General features: G+C 53.1%; 2 protein-coding genes across 27 annotated transcripts; one reads left to right on the top strand and one right to left on the bottom strand.

Moving 5' to 3' along the window:
- Positions 1-2,499: 2,499 nt before the first annotated feature.
- ATXN2L (ataxin 2 like) lies at positions 2,500-15,346 on the top strand. 26 transcript variants are annotated; one of them, XM_047713832.1, is made up of 24 exons: positions 2,500-3,058; positions 4,786-4,822; positions 5,011-5,067; positions 5,153-5,224; positions 5,569-5,719; positions 6,562-6,686; positions 7,607-7,698; positions 8,108-8,308; positions 9,155-9,330; positions 9,495-9,608; positions 10,269-10,481; positions 10,571-10,642; positions 11,103-11,173; positions 11,360-11,655; positions 11,737-11,806; positions 12,285-12,431; positions 12,552-12,624; positions 12,719-12,906; positions 13,169-13,298; positions 13,385-13,506; positions 13,674-13,886; positions 14,029-14,218; positions 14,545-14,581; positions 14,826-14,967. In XM_047713832.1, exons 1-23 carry the CDS (start codon positions 2,760-2,762, stop codon positions 14,574-14,576), a joined length of 3,141 nt encoding a protein of 1,046 aa, XP_047569788.1. In that variant the 5' UTR covers positions 2,500-2,759; the 3' UTR covers positions 14,577-14,581; positions 14,826-14,967. The 26 variants fall into 26 exon arrangements, with proteins under 26 accessions (XP_047569788.1, XP_047569781.1, XP_047569770.1 ...); XM_047713825.1 differs by having other exon boundaries at positions 14,029-14,272; XM_047713814.1 differs by having other exon boundaries at positions 14,029-14,272; positions 14,422-14,581.
- A 1,905-nt stretch (positions 15,347-17,251) lies between these two features.
- TUFM (Tu translation elongation factor, mitochondrial) lies at positions 17,252-20,780 on the bottom strand. Its single transcript, XM_047714329.1, has 10 exons — positions 20,619-20,780; positions 20,321-20,515; positions 19,731-19,897; positions 19,415-19,519; positions 19,162-19,326; positions 18,886-19,018; positions 18,700-18,804; positions 18,432-18,583; positions 18,213-18,332; positions 17,252-17,616 (listed from the first exon to the last, which is right to left on the bottom strand). The coding sequence occupies exons 1-10, from the start codon at positions 20,659-20,661 to the stop codon at positions 17,443-17,445; spliced, it is 1,359 nt and encodes a 452-aa protein (XP_047570285.1). The 5' UTR covers positions 20,662-20,780; the 3' UTR covers positions 17,252-17,442.
- Between the last annotated feature and the right edge of the window lie 278 nt (positions 20,781-21,058).

Genomic DNA, 21,058 nt, shown 5'->3' with positions numbered 1-21,058 from the left:
CTTATTTTCTCTTCTTCCTTGAACAAGAGGTAGCATAGTTTAGACTATAAACTTTGCTTTCTTCACTTAATAATATATCCTGGAAAGCAGTCCATATCAAATCACAGTGATATATATCATTTCTGAATTGCATATAAGACAACATTCTATTCGTTTACCAAACAATTTGAGTGACGGCATGCCAGCCACTGAGCTAGACATGAAGGACAGGAAAATGGGTAAAAATAATCCCTGCCCTTTACAACCGCAGACTTCGTATGAGGAAAACCATTCCAATGTTCTGGGAGCCTGGAGGAGTGAGTCAGTAACAGGATGTTCAAAAGGACTGACCCCTGACCTTGAAGAATGAGAAGGTAAGTGAAGAAATAGCACCTGTAAAAGAAGAGTTGAAAATGAGCAAAGTGTGTCGTGGAAGTGGGAGTTTCATGAGGCTAAAACTTAGAATTTGAGGGTCGGAGCAGAATGTGAGTGGGGGAGAAAGCAGCACCCAGAATGAGGTGGCAGGGCACTCAGGGGGCAGGAGTCCCAGGAGAATGCTGAATTGTGTGACTTAAGCATCCAGGAGACATGGTCTTTAAGACACCACTCAAATCCATTCTCTTCACAACGATTTATTTTTTATTTTTAAATTTTAGATTATTTATTTGACACAGAGAGTGATCACAACTAGGCAGAAAAGCAGGTGGGGGGTAGCGGGGGCAGAGACCCCGCCGAGCAGAAAGCCCAATGCGGGGCTTGATCCCAAGACCCTGAGACCATGACCTGACCCTAAGGCAGAGGCCCAAACCACTGAGCCACCCAGGCACCCCTGTCACAAGGATTTAATTTACTACCCGCATAGTGCTAGGTACTGCTGGAACAGTAACAGTGAGATCCCAACCCACAGGGAGCTGACAGAAGCAAGAAGAATTAAATGAGCTCTTAGAATGAGGTGGGGTAAATTTTCGGGCCAAGCCTAAAAGGAGCATAGAAGCCTGGACTGAGATAGGATTGAAGGAATACTTCCTATAAAGTAAGACCAACTTTTAGCTATGTATGTACGGGTTTGTGGTAGAGGTTTGGGAAGGGTTCCAATGCTAATGCCTGGAGCCAAGGGAGATTGAGATATTGGAAGTTTCACTGTGATTGAGAACACAGACTCATCGCTGCTCTACTCCCTTCTTCTCACTGCAAAGAGTAATCTCTAAAAATGCAAATCTGACCTCTTTGTTTTCTGTGAAAGGCTCCCCAGTACTTTTAGGACACTGTCCAAGTCTCTTTAAAATCGAGTCCCAGGGGGCGCCTGGGTGGCTCAGTGGTTTAAGCCTCTGCCTTCAGCTCAGGTCGAGATCTCGGGGTCCTGGGATCGAGCCCCACATCAGGCTCTCTGCTCAGCGGGGAGCCTGCTTCTCCCTCTCTCTCTGCCTACTTGTGATCTGTCTCTCTCTGTGTCAAAGAAATAAATAAAATCTTTAAAAAAAAATCGAGTCCCAGATTCCTTACCTCTCCAGTCTCACTTTTTCCAACCACCTTTATACTTCTGGCACGCTGACGTTTTCCTGATTTGTCACATCCCCCGCCTAGAAATTCATCACCCAGCGCTGGATTCGGTGTCTCTCCTATTCGCTCTCATGGTGCCCTAATAGATCTCATCTAATCGTCTGAGTCTACCACTAGCTGGAACTTGGGGAGGGCAGGAAGAGGTTGAATTACGGTTGTGTCCATTGCATCTAGCTTAATGTCCTAATGCCCAACTAATTTTGAATAAATGAAGGCTGGCTTCATTGCAGAGTTGAATGAAGAATTTTCAACTAGACCTTAGGTACTTTGGCCTTCAGTTTCTTTGTTACTATAGTTTAAGGGTTCATTCTAGGGCATGGAGAAACCAATTAGGTATTAAACCATTGAAGCTTACAATGATTTCGGATTTAGCATAGATTTATCTGCAACATGCTGAGTTTCAAACCGTAACTTTAATGTCCATCAGTCTTTTATTTGAAGCAGACAAGGTCAACAGAAGCTTCTCCTGAAACCTACCATACGAGTAAGAGGGGCAGTCGCGTGTTTAGACCCGGGATTTCTTTGCACTTAGACTCCGCCCACGGGCCCCTAAATGGCGGAAGAACTGCACGCTACGTCGTGACATCTCACACAACTGCGGAGGTATCCCGACGCTACGCCACCGGTGAGGGCGGGGCGGCCGGTTCTTCCTTCCTCACGGCTACTTCGGCTCCTCCCCCAGCGCTTCACACGCTCATTGTGAAGCGACAGCGGCAGCCAACCTCTAGGACTGTTTGAGACCTAGAGACCTTAAATCTTCGGCGCGCGTGAGCGCCCGCGCTGCTCCTTCTCCCCTCCAAGGGCTAGGGGCGCGAGATTCGCCTCTTTTTATTCTCTCCTCTTCTGCCCGGAGCCAACCGTCCCGGTGCGCGCGGACATCTCGCGCCGCCGCTCCCTCCTCCCTGCCCCTCCCCCTTCGGGAGCTCCCGCCCGCGCGCTCCTCCTCCCCTTTCCCCGGCGACGCGCACGCGCGCCAGGCCGGCTCGCGCCCTCTCGCTTTCCTCCGGCCCGCGAGACCCCCTCCCCTTCCGCCTCGCGGCGCTTCCTCGCGCCGCGGTCTTCTCTATCCACCCCCGACATCGCGGGGCTCCCCCCCGCCCGCCAACGGCGGGTCCCCGGCTTCCCAAGCCCCCTCGCTTCCCGCGCTCTCCAGCGGGGGCCTAGCCCCGGCCTCCTCTCTCCCTCCCTTCCCCCTAATTCCCCTTCCGGACGCTGCCATCATGTTGAAGCCTCAGCCGCCACAACAGACCTCCCAGCCCCAGCAGCCGCCCCCCACGCAACAGGCCGTGGCCCGCCGGCCTCCCGGGGGCACTAGCCCTCCCAACGGCGGCCTCCCGGGGCCCCTGGCCTCCACCTCGGCTCCCGCAGGGCCTCCCGCGGCCGCTTCTCCCTGCCTGGGGCCTGCAGCCGCCGCCGGGAGTGGGCTCCGTCGGGGAGCCGAGGGCATCTTGGCGCCGCAGCCCCCGCCGCAGCAACAGCATCAGGAGAGGCCGGGGGCAACGGCTATCGGCAGCGCCAGGTGAGGAGGGGTGGGTTTCCGGGCGCTGGAGCCGAGGCTGCGGGGCGGCTCGGCTCGGCTCCGGCCCAGCGGCCGGGACCTGAGGACACCGCGCGAGGCGGGAACCTAGCCCGGCCACCTTTGCGGGGCGCCGGGAGGAGTGGGGAACTCCCGTGAGGCTGGGGCTGGGTCCCCTCAGGTCCTAACAGGTCAGAGGGAAAGGGTCCCTGGGCTGCCACCGGGACATTTGGGGGCCGTGCTCAGCTCTCAGAGCCTAGTTGGGCCTTGGGGCTCCGGCCTTAAGGGCAGGCGGGGCGCATCCCGCCAGGGCCGTCAGAACGAGGAGTTGGGGGGGTGAAGAGGATCGGGGTCCCCGGCTCCATTACCACGAAGGGTCTCGCGGTCCCCGGCTTCAGCCAATGGGGAGTCAGCTGCGGGAAGGGGTCCCCGGCCGTAGCCAATGGAGGGGGGCGCGCGGCCCACAGTTTGGCCAATGGGGAGGGAGGGACTTGGGAGCGGGTTGCTACCTCCTCCTTCCCGGTCTGGCCAGTAGGAGGGGAGCGGGGTGGGCGGGGGGGGGGACGGAAGGAGGGACAACTGGGAGGACTGCGGGCAGGGAACCTCCAGCGCGCGCGCTCTTCCCGTACGTGCGCGCGGATGCTCTGTCTTATGACCCGGGCATTCGTGAGCCGCTGGTAACCTATAGGGCAGGGTTTGAGAATGTGCGTGGAGGGGCTCGCCTGGTGTTTGTGGATGAGTGGTGGACACCCTGCTCGGTTTCTTCTGTGTGTGGCTTAATGGAATTGAGAGTGGCGGTACACGCAGGCGCAGTGGGTTCTGGTCGCGGGAGGGGGGATTTGGAGGCCCGTGGGCTTTACTGCGCAGGCGCAGACCGGGCGAGGCCTCCCGGTGGATGGCTTTTGCGGCTGCGCTGTCCCCCAGCCCCGCCAACGGCCCCCTCATCGCCCTCCTCAGCCGACGGTTACATCAGCCAGCGAGGAGCTGGGTACCGGGCGATCGGTGACCCCTCCTGAAGTGGGTAGCATTGAATGATTAGAAAAGGTCGAGAGGGTGGGTTGTAAAGGGAGTACTCTCCTCCCAGAGTTTGGGGCGTAAGGCTGGTGAAAATGATTGTCTTTTCTGTTTGAGAGGTAATGTGCCTGAGCTACGTGGTTCCGAATCTGCGTTCCCTGAGCTTTCGCCTTTATGTCTAGGGTGGTTTGTTGGCAAACGACTACTGTAGCGTTGCTTTCTTGGAAGCATGGGGCCCTGGCCCCTTGGAGAAAGTGAGAAGGTTGTGTCGAATTGACAACCATTGTTGATTGAGGTCTGTTTTAGTAGCGTTTGGTGGAAATGTGTTCATTGGCTTTTACGGTCTATACCTCTCTTCTTCTGTAAGGTGAGAGTTTGAAAATCTTGTCGATAATTGGTTTGTAGTCTAAATCAGCCATCTTCACAGGGTATGTGGTTCTAGAATACCAAGTTCTTTGAAATGAACTGTGTTTAAGAGGGATAGAATGTGTTTAACTGGGGCGCCTGGGTGGCTCAGTGGGTTAAAGCTTCTGCCTTCGGCTCAGGTCATAGCCCCAGGGTCCTGGGATCGAGCCCTACATCGAGCTCTCTGCTTGGTGGCAAGCCTGCCCCCTCTGCCTGCCTCTCTACCTACTTGTGATTTCTCTCTGTCAAATAAATAAATAAAATCTTTTAAAAAAATGTGTTTAACTAGTTTCTTGTTTTCTTTCTTATAGGGGACAGAGCACAGGAAAGGGACCCCCACAGTCACCGGTGAGTGCCACTCCCCACCCTCAAAGCACAGAGGTCCATGTGGGCATATAGGACAGATCATGTGCACAAATAGTCAGTTGAGCTTAGAAGAGTAGGGACCCAGCACATGCAGAGTGGGTGAGTGGAGTGTGGGTATTCAGAAGGACGGTGATCTGTTGACTGGCTGTTGAATTCTTTGTTGTTGGTAGGTGTTTGAGGGTGTCTACAACAATTCCAGAATGCTGCATTTTCTTACAGCTGTTGTGGTAAGTGGGTATCTAACCCCTAGTTTGTTTGAGGAATGTAATGCACCAGTTTGCTGGAGACTCTTCTTTTTCACCACTCTTTCAGGGCTCCACCTGTGATGTAAAGGTGAAGAATGGTACCACCTATGAAGGTATCTTCAAGACTCTGAGCTCAAAGGTTAGTGTACTCAAATTAGCTGATTTTTGGAATTTCATGAAAGGAGGAGGAGAATAAAATAGGCTAATTGGAGATGTGCGTTGAATGGTGTTGGACAACATTGTGTTACTCATTTCTCTAGGCCTGTCTCAGAATAGTGCTAGAAGCAATAAGAAATGTGGGTTGGAATTGGAAGGCTGAATACTTGAACATTAAAATACTTAGTCCTGGGCTGATACTGAGAAGACTGTGTGACATTGTGGTGTTGGGATGAGGTTAGAAAGGGTAAAAGAAAAATAGTCCTATTTTTACCATCACATTTCTTGATACTGATCCTTTACTGTTTGGAAATGGGACTTTTATAGTTTGAATTAGCAGTAGACGCTGTACACCGGAAAGCATCTGAGCCAGCAGGTGGCCCTCGTCGGGAAGACATTGTGGACACCATGGTGTTTAAGCCAAGCGATGTCATGCTTGTCCACTTCCGAAATGTTGACTTCAATTATGCTACTAAAGGTATTGATTGTATTGGGTCTTTATGTCGGACTAGAGGGCAGAGAGCAGTTACATAATGACTTGAATTTTTTTCTTCCCCCTTTACCATCTTTTTTTTTCTAAGGAGGAGGGCTATGTTTTTCTTTTCTTTCTTTCTTTTTTTTTTTTTTTTTATTTTATTTGAGAGAACAAGAGCATTAAATCATACGAGCAAGGGGAGGGGTAGAGGGAGAACCAGACTCCCTGCTGAGCAGGGAGCCCGATTTGGGACTCAATACCAGGACCCTGATAACATGACCTGAGCTGAAGGCAGACACTTTACCGACTGAGCCACCCACGCCTAGGTTTTTCTTCTTGAGAATATGTCTTGATGTCTAAGTTACAGTGGGATGAATTCCTGCCTGTGTTGTGGTCCTTCATGTTTCCGTTGCTTTGCTTTCAACTCCATAGTCCTCTTGAACTCTTTTTTTTTTTTTTTTTTTTTTTTTTTTTTTTTTTAAGATTTTATTTATTTACGTGAGAGAGAGCATGAGAGGGGGAGGAGGTCAGGGAGAAGCAAACTCCCCATGGAGCAGGGAGCCCAATACCTTGGGCTCCCTGCCCAAGCCTGGGACTTGATCCCAGGACTCTGGGATCATGATCCCAGCTGAAAGCAGTCACTTAACCAACTGAGCCACCCAGGCACTCTGGTCCTCTTGCACTGTTAAGATGAGGCTTCTTGTGCTGTACCACCCACACCCTATCTCTCCCCCAACCCTGACGCACATTTTCCTTTGTTTCCCAACTACTTACTGGGGGTGGGGGTGTTGGAAGAGGTTGTGGAATAATCCCCTGACTCCTGATCTTCGACTCCACCCCCACAGATAAATTCACTGATTCAGCCATTGCCATGAACTCGAAGGTGAATGGGGAACACAAAGAGAAGGTGCTTCAGCGTTGGGAAGGGGGTGACAGCAACAGCGATGACTATGACCTGGAGTCTGACATGGTACGGCCCCCCTTCTCTGAGAGCTGGGCATGCTGCTGCCCCAGTGCAGGTCGTTGAGTGTGATGTCACTCTTGGAACCAAGAGTTGCTTCTGGGGAGCGGGGGAAAAGGATTTTTTACTATGGCCTGTTGATGGCTGTTAGATTCCAAATGAAAAGCTGTAGAAAAGAACAAAACAAAAATACCTGTTCTCCCACCGTCTGCACTTGACAGCTGTTAACATTTGCTTCAAGATTTTTTTCCCCTTCGATTTAACAAAGCACAGACGAGCTTGTGGGCTGTGTAATAGACCCATGTCCTTCCCAAAACAAGGACTTTGAAACATTTAAGATTTCTCATGAGTTAATGCATTATTGTGGTATATTTAACTTGCACAAGAATTTACTTTCCCCCAAAAAAAGAGTTTACCTTCTCTGATTCTTGTTTTCGATTTTTTTTTTTAAATATTGGTATATAGATCCAGTCATTGCTTTCACCTGTTTTGTCTAGTTCTACTTATATATATATGTGGGTGTATAATTAACAGTAAAACGTATTTATCCTTTTCCTTATTGATAGGTATTTGTTACCATTATTTTGCTACTAAAAATAGTGCCTTACTGAACTTTAGACTATGTCCCCATAGTATATATATAATATATAATATATAATAATATATTTATATAATACATAATATATACTAAAATTTTCTAGGACATAAACCTGGAAATAGACTCATTAGGTCTTAAGACTTTGGTTTTTCTAGTGGTTGCTAGTCTGTACTACAATTGGAAGTACTAGTTTATATTTCTGCCACCCTTGTTATTTTTCCACTCTGGGTTTGGTCAGATTTGTGTGTTTTTCAACCTTGTGGAGGAGAATGACGGGTCATTGCTGCTTTCCTTACTGCGTTTTAAAACATTCTCCTTCCTCCCTCCTTAGTCCAATGGATGGGACCCCAACGAAATGTTCAAGTTCAACGAGGAGAACTATGGTGTGAAGACCACCTATGACAGCAGTCTTTCTTCTTACACGTGAGTCTCTTGGTACTTCCCAGATGGTGTAATTTGAGGCATGGGGTCGTGCATGTGCTCATGCTTTTCTGGGTGTCCAGGTTGCCCTCTCCCCACTTCTGGTCTGCCTTCGTCATTGTCCCCTCAAAATACCAGGCCATCTTATGGGTAGAATTAGCTGCTTTGTCGTCCATTCACCCATTCTTTTCCTCTAGAACTTAAAACATACTTACATATGAGTGTAAGTACCCTGGTTCAGAGATAGGCCTTATTGCCCGACGTGAGACCTCGTAGATTGCCCGTTAAATGCACGCTGAGTTGTTGAAGAGGCTAAACATTTGCACACCTGCGCTGCTGATGGGACTCAAAGATGTTTCTCCTTTTTCTTGTCCCCTGGCACTGGGGTGGTGGTCTGTGGTGGTCCTTTCAGGGTGCCCTTGGAGAAGGACAACTCAGAAGAGTTTCGTCAGCGGGAGCTGCGTGCAGCCCAGTTGGCTCGGGAGATTGAATCGAGCCCCCAGTATCGCCTGCGGATCGCCATGGAGAATGATGATGGGCGGACAGAGGAGGAGAAGCACAGTGCAGTCCAGCGGCAGGGTTCAGGACGGGAGAGCCCCAGCTTGGCATCTAGGTGATTGCTGGGGGCGGCCTGCTCTGTCTGGGGCTCTGTACAGGCCAGGGCTTGGGCCAAGAGCCTTGTACATTCCTGTTTAACCTTCACGGCCATGTAAATGTAGGTTGGCACAGAGTTATTCCCAATTTTCAGGTTTAAGAACTGAAGCTTAGAGCAGATAAGTAGTTTGTCCAAGGTAACAAAACTAAAGCTTTTGGTAGAAAAAAAATTTTTTGAGTTTTGATAGTCTTTTTTTCTTCTGTATAGTCATCCATAAGTATGCCTTCATTTCTCCCTTTATAAAAACAAAATTAGGGGCCCTGGGTGGCTCAGTGGGTTAAAGCCTCTGCCTTCCGCTCAGGTCATGATCCCAGGGTCCTGGGATCGAGCCCCACATCGGGCTCTCTGCTTGGGGGGAAGCCTGCTTCCCCCTCTCTCTCTACCTGTCTCTCTGCCTACTTGTTATCTCTGTCAACTAAATAAAATCTTTTTTAAAAAAACCAAAGAAAACCGAAAAGCATACCCACTATTTAGTGACACGTAAAAGCTATACCTTGAACTACAACGTGATACTCCTCCTCTCATAGGTCAGGAGTGGTAGAATTGTAAAACTTTGACCAGGTTGGTCAGGTCAGGGTTGACACAATAGCTCATAAGCCTCTAACTACAGAACATTAACCAGAATAGATCTTAATGTGGGGATAGTGCAGAGAGCTGGAGCGTGTGTGTGTGTGTGTGCGCGCGCGTGCCCGTGCGTGTGCGTGCCTATGTGTGCATGTACATGCACTTTAGAAGGAAAGACTTCATTTTTCCAAAATGTGTGGGTTTTGTGACTAATTGACCTTACTTGAACTCTCCCCCTAGGGAGGGAAAGTACATCCCTTTACCCCAGCGAGTTCGGGAAGGTCCCCGGGGAGGAGTTCGATGCAGTAGTTCCCGGGGTGGCCGGCCTGGCCTTAGCTCTTTGCCACCTCGTGGCCCTCACCACCTTGACAGTAGCAGCCCCGGCCCGGGTTCTGAGACACGTGGTATCAATGGAGGTGAGTTCTGAAGCGGGCTTTTGTTGGGGGGTAGGGAAGAGGATAGGAAGGAAGCAGGAAGGATAACTGAAAGGATGGGTGGTCTGGAAGGGTGATGTGTTGGTGATAATGTAATAGCAGATACTCTGCCTCTTTTTTCCCATCTTTAAAAAAAAAAAAAATAGGCCCTTCCCGCATGTCCCCTAAGGCACAGCGGCCCCTGAGAGGTGGTGCCAAGACTCTGTCTTCACCCAGCAGTAGGCCCTCTGGAGAAGCTTCTGTTGCACCTCCTCCTGCAGGTAAAATTCCAGCAGTGTTATATGAAGAAATAGAAATTCGTGGGGAGCTGTAAATGTCAGTTGTTGGAATGCTGGGTTGGGAGACAGTTTTAAAATAAAAGAGATGTTTGGGGGGAGGTTGGATTTATGCTTTTTAGGGAAGAATTTGTTTCCCTCAATGTAGCAATGCCAGCGCAGCTGTCCATGGGTTGTGTTTGGCTGGCGCATGTCTTTTGTTTATTAGTAATCAGGGTGCCTGGTGGGCTCAGTCAGTGGAGCAGGCGACTCTAGATCTTAGGGTCATGAGTTCAAGCCCCACATTGGGCGCAGAGCTTAATTCAAAAAAAAAATAATAACGAGCAACTTTTTAGTTGTCAACATTTTGAAACAGGAGGCATAGAAAATTCCCAGTTTCTTTGGAAATAGAGAAAGTTCTGCAAACACCGAGTGTGTCTTGCAGCATAACAGTAGTTTGCTGGACTATGTTGTGAGGGCCTCTGTAAACATTCCAGTCTTTTATGCTGCCCGTGAATGTATCTTACCCGCTCATGTTACTTCTTTTGCTCTTTTGGGCATGTAGGTTTGTGACCTTGCGTATAAGAAAGGGGATAAACTTTCCTCGGTCTTTCTGGTGGGTTCCCTATGCCTCTTACTCACCGAACAGCAGTAACCATTGTACAGCTTTCCCTTTTCTTCCAGTGGGCCGGATGTACCCCCCGCGCTCTCCCAAGTCGGCTGCTCCTGCCCCAATCTCAGCTTCCTGTCCTGATGCCCCCATGGGCTCGGCAGTACCGACCTCTTCAGCTTCCATCCCTGTGACATCATCGGTTGTGGATCCTGGAGTAGGCTCCATTTCCCCTGCTTCTCCAAAGATCTCATTGGCCCCCACAGATGGTAAGAGCCAGGTAGTTGAGGGCTTGTGGACAATATGAAGTGTGGTTCTGGACAGAAGGACCTTCAGGCATATGTCTCTTCTTGCTCAGTAAAAGAACTTCCAGCCAAGGAACCTGGGAGAACTCTGGAGTCCCAGGAGCTGTCCCGGATAGCTGGGAAAGGTGAGAATTGGTTGGAGTGGTGGGGGTGGTGGTGTTGGTTTTTTGTTGTTTTATTTAAGATTTTATTTATTTGACAGAGTGGGTACAAATGGGGAACAGCAGGGGAAAAGAGAGAAGGAGGTTCCCTGCTAGCTAAGCAGGGAGCCCAACGGGCACTCGATCCCAGGACCCCGAAATCATGACCTGAGCCGAAAGCAGATGGTTAACTGACTGAACCAACCAGGCATCCCCTTTCTTTTGTTTTTGTTTTTCTGAGGTGTGATGTCCTTTTGATGAGAGGAGCACTTTAATTAGTAATAAGAATTGTGGGGGTTCAGAAACAGTGCCTTGTCAGTTGTGTAATTTTAGTTCTATAGGATTCTTAAGAACTTTTTTTCTCCCCCTTTGTCATTTGGGGTACTGGCATTGTAGCCACCTTTAAGAAAAGTGTGTTTCCTCCTTTTTTCCCTGTTTCTTATAGTTCCTGGCCTTCAGAATGAACAGAAACGCTTTCAACTGGAAGAACTGAGGAAATTTGGGGCCCAGTTTAAGGTGAGGGGAGTGTGGGAGTGAGCTAGGGTGTTAGGATGAAGAGGGTGAGGGAGCTTAGAGAAGCAGCGCAGGACTGGGACCAGGTGGGTTTGAAGAGATGAGCGAGCACGGATGCAAGAAGGGAGGCCAAGCCTGGGGTCCGGACTGGACTGTTTGGGGACTGTATGTGTGCCGCTCTCCTTCCAGCTGCAGTCCAGTAGCTCCCCTGAGACCAGCCTGGATCCTTTTCCTCCCCGGATTTTAAAGGAGGAGGCCAAAGGAAAAGAGAAGGAGGTTGATGGTCTATTGACTTCAGAGCCAGTGGGGTCCCCAGTCTCCTCGAAGACAGAGTCCGTATCAGATAAGGAGGACAAGCCAGCACTGCCACTGGCGGGAGGCACGGAGGGCCCAGAGCAGCCCCCACCACCTTGCCCAAGCCAAACTGGCAGCCCCCCGGTGGGCCTCGTCAAGGGAGATGACAAGGATGAGGGCCCAGTCGCTGAGTGAGTAGGGTGGGGAGCTGGGTGGGTGTCAGGTGGGGAGAGGAGCAAGCCACAAGGACTGACTTTCTTTTTCTCTCTTAGACAAGTGAAGAAGTCAACACTGAACCCCAATGCCAAGGAATTCAATCCCACAAAGCCTCTGCTGTCTGTGGTGAGACGGGATGGGCAGATGAGGATTGGTTTCCCTGAGGGAGGCTTGGAAGTGGGGTGACAGCACAGGGGAGGCACTCTGGCTGTTGGCCCGCTCTGGGGAGAACAGGTGTCACTTGGGGGTGAGGGGTCATAATGTGTCTGTTAAGTGTTACCTGTTTCTCCCTGAGGTTTAGCATTCAGCTTGGGGAACATATGTTGGGGTAGTTGTGAGCATGGGATTCATTCAGGCCCCTGATTTGGCTTGAACTCCTGTACTTAAAAAAAGTTTGCTGATCACGGTCAAGCCATTTAACTTTTCTGTCTTGGTTTTCTTACCTAAAATTTGTGAGTACCTGTCCCAGGGACTCCAGTGGAAGGCTTAACTAAGATGCCGGGTAGAACGTGTCTGGCAGGCAGCACTCCGCTGTGTTGCTCTCAGAGGCACAGGAGAGGCGTACAGAAACCAAACTTGCGTGTCCCCACCTTATCTCTTACAGAATAAATCCACCAGTACCCCCACTTCTCCGGGGCCCCGGACTCATTCTACTCCCTCCATCCCGGTGCTGACAGCAGGCCAGAGTGGGCTCTACAGCCCCCAGTACATTTCCTACATACCTCAGATCCACATGGGACCAGCTGTTCAGGTGAGAGGAGGGGCTGAGCAGCTTCAGGCTGAGGCTGGGCCGAGCGGCTGAGGACCAGGTCAGGCCTGTCAGGTTCTTTGTGAGCTAGCTGTTCAGCTTCGTCTGTGTTCTCATCCCTAGGCCCCTCAGATGTATCCGTACCCTGTATCCAATTCTGTGCCTGGACAGCAGGGCAAATACCGGGGAGCAAAAGGTGAGCAGAGTCGGCAGGGCTGGTCAGCAGAGCTGCATGGTTGCGTCCTGGCAGATGGAGCTTGAGCTCGGTCCTTTCTCCCCTTCCACGCCAGGCTCCCTGCCCCCGCAGCGCTCGGACCAGCACCAGCCAGCCTCAGCCCCTCCGATGATGCAGGCCGCTGCCGCGGCCGGCCCACCTCTGGTGGCTGCCACACCGTACTCTTCCTACATCCCTTACACCCCGCAGCAGTTCCCAGGCCAGCCCGCCATGATGCAGCCCATGGCCCACTACCCCTCACAGGTACCTGAGGCGGAGGATGGTGTTGGGGGCGGGAGGACAGAGCGGAGGGTCACCTGTGTTTATCACCCAGACTCAGGCTTCTGTCCTGGCTCGGTAGGACCCGTAGCAAGGCACTGCTATCCTCTGAAGTATAGATCACATAGCATCCCCTGGCTGGGGTCATTGTGAACGGGAGACCAGGTGGTTGTGACAGGACAGAGCGGTGCTGTGCATGGGTTCTCAGGCAGCAGATGTCCGACCACCTCTCTCTTTGCCCCTCCAGCCGGTGTTTGCCCCCATGCTTCAGAGCAACCCACGCATGCTGACGTCGGGGAGCCATCCCCAGGCCATCGTGTCGTCCTCCACCCCTCAGTACCCTTCTGCAGAGCAACCCACCCCCCAAGCCCTCTATGGTGAGTTCTGTGTCCTTCTCCTTGGATCTTGCTCCTTAGCCCCGTCTGGTGTGCTTAGCACTGATTGTCCCTCTTTCCTGCTGTAGCCACTGTTCACCAGTCCTATCCACACCATGCCACGCAGCTCCATGCCCACCAGCCGCAGCCGGCCACCACGCCTACTGGGAGCCAGCCGCAGTCCCAGCATGCGGCCCCCAGTCCCGTCCAGGTGCCTGCCATGGGAGATCTGAGTGGTTGGGGCAGGAACGGGTGGCTGGAAGAGGGGGATAGAGTTGGAGGGGTCATTCCCCAGTGGAAGAGGATCAGGGGTCAGTGGGTGGTAGGCCTGGTACCTGAGGACTGGGGTGGCACTCACCCTTCCCCTCCCCCTGACAGCACCAGGCGGGGCAGGCCCCACACCTGGGCAGTGGACAGCCACAGCAGAATCTGTACCACCCAGGGGCCCTGACAGGCACACCGCCTTCTCTGCCACCGGGACCTTCTGCCCAGTCCCCTCAGAGCAGCTTCCCCCAGCCAGCCGCTGTGTATGCCATCCATGCCCACCAGCAGCTGCCCCACGGCTTCACCAACATGGCCCATGTTACCCAGGTAAGAACCCAAGGGATCTGCTTTCTGGGGCTGTCCTGTTTCTGAATCCTTGGTGCTCCTTCCTGAGTGCTCTTAACACCAGGATTCTCAGAGCCCACATCTAGCTTCTGGGGTGCTCACGGTTGTCTTTTGTTCTTTGCAGGCCCATGTCCAAACTGGAATCACAGCAGCCCCGCCCCCTCACCCTGGGGCTCCCCACCCGCCCCAGGTGATGCTGCTGCACCCACCCCAGAGCCATGGGGGCCCCCCCCAAGGCGCGGTGCCCCAGAGTGGGGTGCCTGCACTCTCAGCTTCCACACCCTCACCCTACCCCTACATCGGACACCCCCAAGGTGAGCAGCCTGGCCAGGCGCCTGGATTTCCAGGAGGAGCCGATGACAGGATTCGTGAGTTCTCGTTAGCTGGGGGAATTTGGCATGGAAGAGCTGATGGGCTGCAGGTGGGGCAGGATGCACGGGTTCTGGGAGGGGAGTGAGGGGTCTTGGAGGCAGGGCTGTCCCACAGGGCGCCCGCCGACCTGCACCTGTCTGTGAAGTATGTAGGGTGGGCAGAAGCCACAGTCGCCGCCGCCAGGGGCTTGCTCCTGGCTCTGTCCTTTGCTTCCCTCCGTCCTCGCTCAGTTGTGATCCAGCAGCCCCCCTCCCCACTGCCTCCCCAGCTCTCAGTGACCCCGACTGTCTCCTGACTTAGCCGAGGTAAGGTCAGCGCAGCAGACAGGGCCAGGCTGGGGTGTGGGGGGCTGAGCTGGGCACACGAGTAAGGGCTCTGGCTCACTGGGAAACAGAGATTGATCTGTGCTTCTGACAGCCCCATGAGACACCTTGAGGAGGCCGCTCCTACCCAAACACTCCCCCACACCCCACACTGGACGGCATTGGATGAAGGGACAGCTGCTTGGGTTCTAATGCTCCTGCTCTCTTCTCTTTCCCCTCCAACCAGTTCAATCTCATCCCTCCCAGCAGCTCCCCTTCCACCCCCCGGGGAACTGAAGATTGTCCTGGCCGCGACCTGAGACCTCCATGAGTGGAGGGAAGAGTGATCTATGTCTCTTCCCCCAGCAGCTCGGACCAGTCCCAGCCCCGCAATCCCCCCTTTCCCCCGGGGGAGCTGGGGAATTCCTGCCAAGCACCTTGAAGGGGAGGGGCCTCAGAGTGGGCAGGGCCAGGGTCCAGCGGGGGTGGGGGGTTCCTGCTCTGCCCCTGCCCATCCCCACCCCATCTTGCCCTCCCATCCTCTCATCTATCCCCCGCTGGAGATGGAAGATCTTTTATTTTCTATTATTTATAACGTCAGACTTGGGCCCCCTGTTTCTTTCTTCCCCATTAACTTGAGTGACTTGCGTGAGAGACAGACAGACAGATGCCCCACAAGGATGGTTGGACAAGGACTTTTACTTTTTATTACATAAAAAATTAAAAAAAAAAAAGTTAAAAAAAAAATAAAATTTTAAACTAACTTAACCTGACTCTGGCTTCCTCTGGAGAACCGAGTAAGATGGTAACTGTCAGGTGTTAGGAGGCCTGGGGTGGCTCCCGACAGCAGGGAAGCCCAGCCTGTCACTGCCACACGCCCCCAGCTTCCCGGGAACTTCGCTCTCACCTTGCTGCTGGTCTCGTCTTCAGGTGCAGTTTCAGGTTTTTATTGCTAGTATAAGTACTTTATGAATTTCTTCTACCTCCCTGCACCAAGAAGCTCCTTAGTGGTTTTGGCCCCTGGAAACAAAGGCCTGCACAGAGCACAGCTGAGGTGTTGTGTGCAGGTGGGCGCTGCAGACTAAGCTACTGGCAGAGGGGAGACCTTTGGGCTGAGCCTGGTTTAGGGGAGCAAGAGCTAAACCAGGGACTAAATGGCACAGAAGTGCCAAGTGTGGGATGTAGAAACACATTACAGAAGTGTTTGGTTATTTCCGAGGAAACCGGTTGCAGTTTTTACTGCATGTCCTAAGTGAAGGTCATTTCGCCCTTAGGGCATCGAGGGGATGGGGCTGATACTCGAGGTTAGGTGGGGATGTTTCAGCTGGGACTAAAGCCAAAGAAAATGGGTAGACATAGGGCAGGAAAAGTGAAGGTTACACAGACTTGGGAAGAGACCCAAGGGGTGAGGGTTTAAGACCTGGTAATGGGTGGGTATGCTGGGGTGGTGGGGGCAGCTTATGCACTGGTAATTGAGAACAGGCGTGCAGGGTTGTAGAGCTCTCCTAGAGGATGGCAGTTGGATCCAGGGAGCAGTGATGGAGAAAGCAGCATCGGGGAAGCCAGCTGGGCTCAGGATATGTCAGGTGCAGGTGGAGACCAGTCTCCTGAGACCTGGTCCTGAGGCTTAGGGGAGGGTCTTCAGAATCTCTCAAAACCTGGCCTCGCCTCAGACGCTAAGGAGAGTAAAGCAAACCTGCCCTATTGCTGGACAGTTCTTATTTGTGAAGCTCTCTTGTCCCTTTGTTGAGCCCACTTTTCTGCCTCTGCTGTGAAGCCACAGATTTGACTGACTCAGAACAGCTTTCTGGTCGGGCCTAAGAGCCTCCCCGCTCCGGGTCGCTGGTCAGTGCTGAATGTGCTCATTTATTAGGAAGTGAGGTTGAAAGGGGTGCTTGTTAATCCCTGCTAAAAATTCACCTTTTTTGTTTGGGGTCAGCGTCCTGGCCAGTCAAGTTCAAGTTTTTAAAACACCTACTCAGCATTTTACTCCCTACACATTTGATACAGTCTTTAATTTTAAATCTCACTATGTGTTGGAATCACAATGGAGCCCAGAGACTAACATTAAAACCAGGGTCCTCACAAAGTGTTGGCTGTTGGTTCTAGAGGTGAGACACAGTTCCCAGTATCCTAGAGCCTAAGACAAGGGGAGGTGGGCATTAACAGGCTTCCAAACCACTGAGGACAGGAGGTGGGTTTGGCATCGCAGCGGAACCCATGCTTGCTCTGAGGAAGAAGTCCCCAGTTTCTCCCCCAGGACAGCCAACGGTCCAACCAGTGTTTCGTGAGGCAGCCACACCCACTTCACTAGACCAGCTTTCCTCAAGTTGTCATAGCAGTTCTGACTGCTTTAAGACAGGAGCTTTTCCGGGGCGCCTGGGTGGCTCAGTGGGTTGAAGCCTCTGCCTTCAGCTCGGGTCATGGTCCCGGGGTCCTGGGATCGAGCCCCGCATTGGGCTCTCTGCTCAGTGGGGAGCCTGCTTCCTCCTCTCTCTCTGCCTGCCTCTATGCCTACTTGTGATCTCTGTCTGTCAAATAAATAAAATATAAAAAAAAAAAAAGGAGCTTTTCCAAACGGTATCAGAGAGAAACAGAGGGATGTGTCCTATGCTCCATGTTTCTACCCCCATCCTCTCCAGCTTAGACAAAGGACACAAGACACAACATCCCTCACTATTCACAGAACAGTTTATTGACCTACCTCACCCGGCAGGCCCCGGGGCCCCTTCTGGCCAGGGGAAGGGTCAGTCTAGCGGTCGGCTGGGCTGCAGCCTGTGCCCTGGGGAGGGGGCAGCAGCAGTAGCAGGCGACAACGCCGGCCAGTGCAGCCTTCAATAGCAGAGTCTGAGTAGAGTCCAGACTCAACTCCACTTCAGGTTCTTGTCTTCCTCGGTCATAGCCGGCGTCTCAGTGACAAGGCCAGTGCCAATGGTCCGGTTGCCATCTCGCAGGGTGAAACGCTGGCCTTTTTCTAAGATCATGGGCTGCCGCAAGATAAGGCTGACCTTCAGGTCCTCCCCGGGCATGGCAAGCTCCTGGCGGGGACAAAGAGAGGGTTCATGCATGGCCCTCAGGGCACCTCCTTTCCAACTGTTTGCTGCCTACCAAGGTTCAAAATTAGAGAATGAATGTTAACTAAACTGAATTTGAATTAAAAAATTTTTTTTAAGTTATGGGAAATGCAACAGGGAGATGCCTTCTGGAGATCCCAGCTGCCAGACAGATGCAAACAGTCTATGTGAAGACAGGAAAGAACTTGTGACTGGCATTCCTAATGCTCACTCTTGAAAACAGTCAAGGAACCCATGGGTCATGCAGTTTTCTTAGTCACAAAACTTCCCTGAGCCATCGTGTTCGATGCAACTCTCAACTGGGAGAATCCTTTTCTGGGAGATCTTTCTGCAGGCAAACACTAACATGGGTGAAGTTTTTTACCTACTTCAGCCCCGGGAATACTAGGTGGAGACTCACTCCCCCAAACCCACCCAGCCAGACCTTTCCATCACTAGCTTCATCTGCACCAGTCAATGAAAAGTCACCCACGTTGTCACATCTTTGTAATTAGGTGTGAGGGAGAGCTGATACAAAGAGGGTCTCTTCCACTCCTTCACGTTCCCTATACCCACCATACCTTCCCTGGTGGCAAGATGACACGACAGGCCATGTCCCAAGTCAGGGAGAACATGACAGGCATGAAGTGGGACACAAAAGGCTTGTGGCGGCCACCCTCCTCCTTGCTGAGGATATAAACCTGGAAGAGAGCAACAAGGGTGAAACTGTGCCTGGCTGGGAACGCTGCCTCTGCACCCAACAGTCTGGCTCAGCGCTGCCCATCACCTGGAGCTCTCACCTGTGCCTCCACCTTCTGGTGGGGCTGGATGGACCCGGGCTTGGCCATGACCAGGCCACGCCTTAGGTCCTCTCGCTTCAAGCCTCGGACCAGGGCTCCAAGGTTGTCACCCGCCTCTGCCCTCTCCAGACTCTTGTGGAACATCTCAATGCCTAGGAGGAAGGAGGAGAGACAAGGGAGGAGGGTGTAGGGCAGAGGGAAAGCGCGAAGGATCTGCAAAGGGAAATCCTGAAGCCAGCCCCTGGGTCCCAAAGCATCTTTTCTATACCTGTCACCACAGACCGAATGTTCTTGCTATGTCCCAGGAACTCACACTCATCTCCCTTCTTCAAAATGCCACGCTCTAGTGTACCTGTCACCACCGTGCCCCGGCCTGGAAAAAAGGACAAGGACATGAGGGACACTGGGTCAGGCTATATAGCTAGAGGAGGGTGCAAGTGAACACGGTCCTCACCAGGAATTGAGTAAATGGACTCTACAGGCAGCAGGAAAGGCTTCTCCAGGTCTCGGGTGGGTACTGGGATATAAGTGTCCACGGCGTCCAGCAGCTTCTGCACAGACTTCACGCCTAGCTCAGGGTCACGTTGCTATGGGGGGAGGTGACAGGACTCTGAACTTTTCATTCTGCTCCTCTTACTAAAAGACACTCCCCAGGCTTGGAGCATAACTCTGGATGCCCATCCAGCCCCATCCTCTGCCAGTAACAGCCCCTGCGTGACCCCGTCTTCACCTCAAGGGCACAGAGGGCAGAGCCTACGATGACCGGGGTCTCCTCCCCTTTGTAGCCAAACTCAGTGAGCAGTTCCCGGATCTCCAGCTCAACCAGCTCCACCATCTCAGAGTCCTGGACAGCATCTGCCTTGTTCACGTACACCACAACATGCTCTACTCCAATCTGTGGATGGCAAGGAGGAAGAAGTGGTGTCCTCAATGGACCAACTCCCCACTCTTCCTCTTTCCACCCCTCCCTGGGCTCTGAGTACCTGTTTGGCCAGTAATAGATGCTCTCGGGTCTGGGGCATAGGGCCATCATTGGCCGCCACCACCAGGATGCAGCCATCGAGGGGGGCAGTGCCTGTGATCATATTCTAGGCAGGACAGAAAACAGCCTAGTTTAAGGAGCTCCTCAGCTCCACATCCATCTAGCCAAGCACAGCAGCTGAGGCCCATCTTTCTCCTTACCACCCACTTGGAGCGGTCAAGCCCAGAAATCCATGACCTCAACACATGCACCTTGAATATCCCAACTTCTCCACAAGTCCAACATTTCCCTGACCCTGTACCCGGCAATTCTCTCACCTTAACGTAATCTGCATGACCTGGGCAGTCTGTGTGGGCATAGTGGCGGGCTGCAGTGCTATACTCCACGTGAGCTGCATTAATCGTGATTCCACGGGCTCGCTCTTCAGGGGCGTTGTCAATCTCTTCATATTTCTTAAATTTGGCTCCACCTCCCTCTGCTAAAACTGAGGGGAAGGAGAATAAACCTTTCAGGTAAAGTTCCAGAGGTAGGCAGGCCACACCCCGGCCCTTCCCACCTACTACGCAAACCACGGTCTGGGAGAACACTACGTCCATGACCCCCTCCCTCGGTTCCTGCAGCGGGTGTAAGTCGGGTCAGAAGGAAATATTAAAGGAACTCAAGGTCCAGCCCCTGCGACTTCTCTAGGATAAAGCCTCTGCTTACAGGACACTGGCCAAGGCTAGAAAGAGGCCATTCGGGCTCCCCAGCTCATGCATCACAAAGTCTTTCACGTCCGGGGGAATGTGTTTCCTGCATCTTCCAACCCACCGCCAGGGGCCACAACACCTCCAGCAGCACGTCCCGGGCTCCAGGTCCCGCCAGCAGAGCGGGTGCTTCCGGACGCCCCCGACCCATCCCCGCTTACTCTTCGTGATGGCCGCGGTCAGTGTGGTCTTGCCGTGGTCCACATGGCCGATGGTGCCCACGTTCACGTGCGGCTTGTCGCGCACATAGGTCTTCTTGGCCTCCACGGCCAGCCCACGGCACAAGCTGGGCAGCACCGGGGCCCTCAGCGGCCGCAAGAGGCCCTGCAGCAGTGGGGTCGGGCCGGTCCCGAGACCTGCCGGGGCAGAGGCCTGGAATCAGGGCGCCGGTCCGAGCCTGGCCGCTCGCGACGACACCCACGTGGCCCCGCGCCGCCACTGCCTTCCCCGCCCTCTCACCGCTCAAGAGGGGCGTCGCGCGCAGCAGGGTGGTGGCCGCCATTGTGGTCGTACTCGCGCCCCGAGTACCCGGTCCCGGGAGCCCGCGCGTGCGAAAAGGAAAGGGCACGGGCGACTGGAGGTCATTTCCGGCGGAAGTGACGGTCTGGAGGGCAAGTCAGGGTCCCTCTAGCCTCCACTTTTTATGGCCATCTTACGACTTCCGGGCGTGGAACCGAAGACGACGACAGAAGGGGCTGGCGTCTCGCGGGGCGGGAAGGGAGGGAGACGGTTTCCACCGCGCGCTCGGGCTTCGCGGACTGACGGGGGCAAAGCTGCCGTCTCCGGCGGCGCGGGGGAGCGACGTGGAGCGTCCCGTCGCGCAGCAGCTCCCCGCAGGCTCATGGGCGTTGTAGTTCCCAGGGCGACGAGTGGTGGTTGCGCTTGGCATGGGAGGCCAG

The sequence above is a fragment of the Lutra lutra genome, chromosome 18, assembly GCF_902655055.1.
Source record: "Lutra lutra chromosome 18, mLutLut1.2, whole genome shotgun sequence".
In the NCBI taxonomy this organism is placed as follows: Eukaryota; Metazoa; Chordata; class Mammalia; order Carnivora; family Mustelidae; genus Lutra; species Lutra lutra.
Note: the sequence above shows the minus strand (reverse complement) of the source record. Positions and strands in the feature narration are given on the sequence as shown.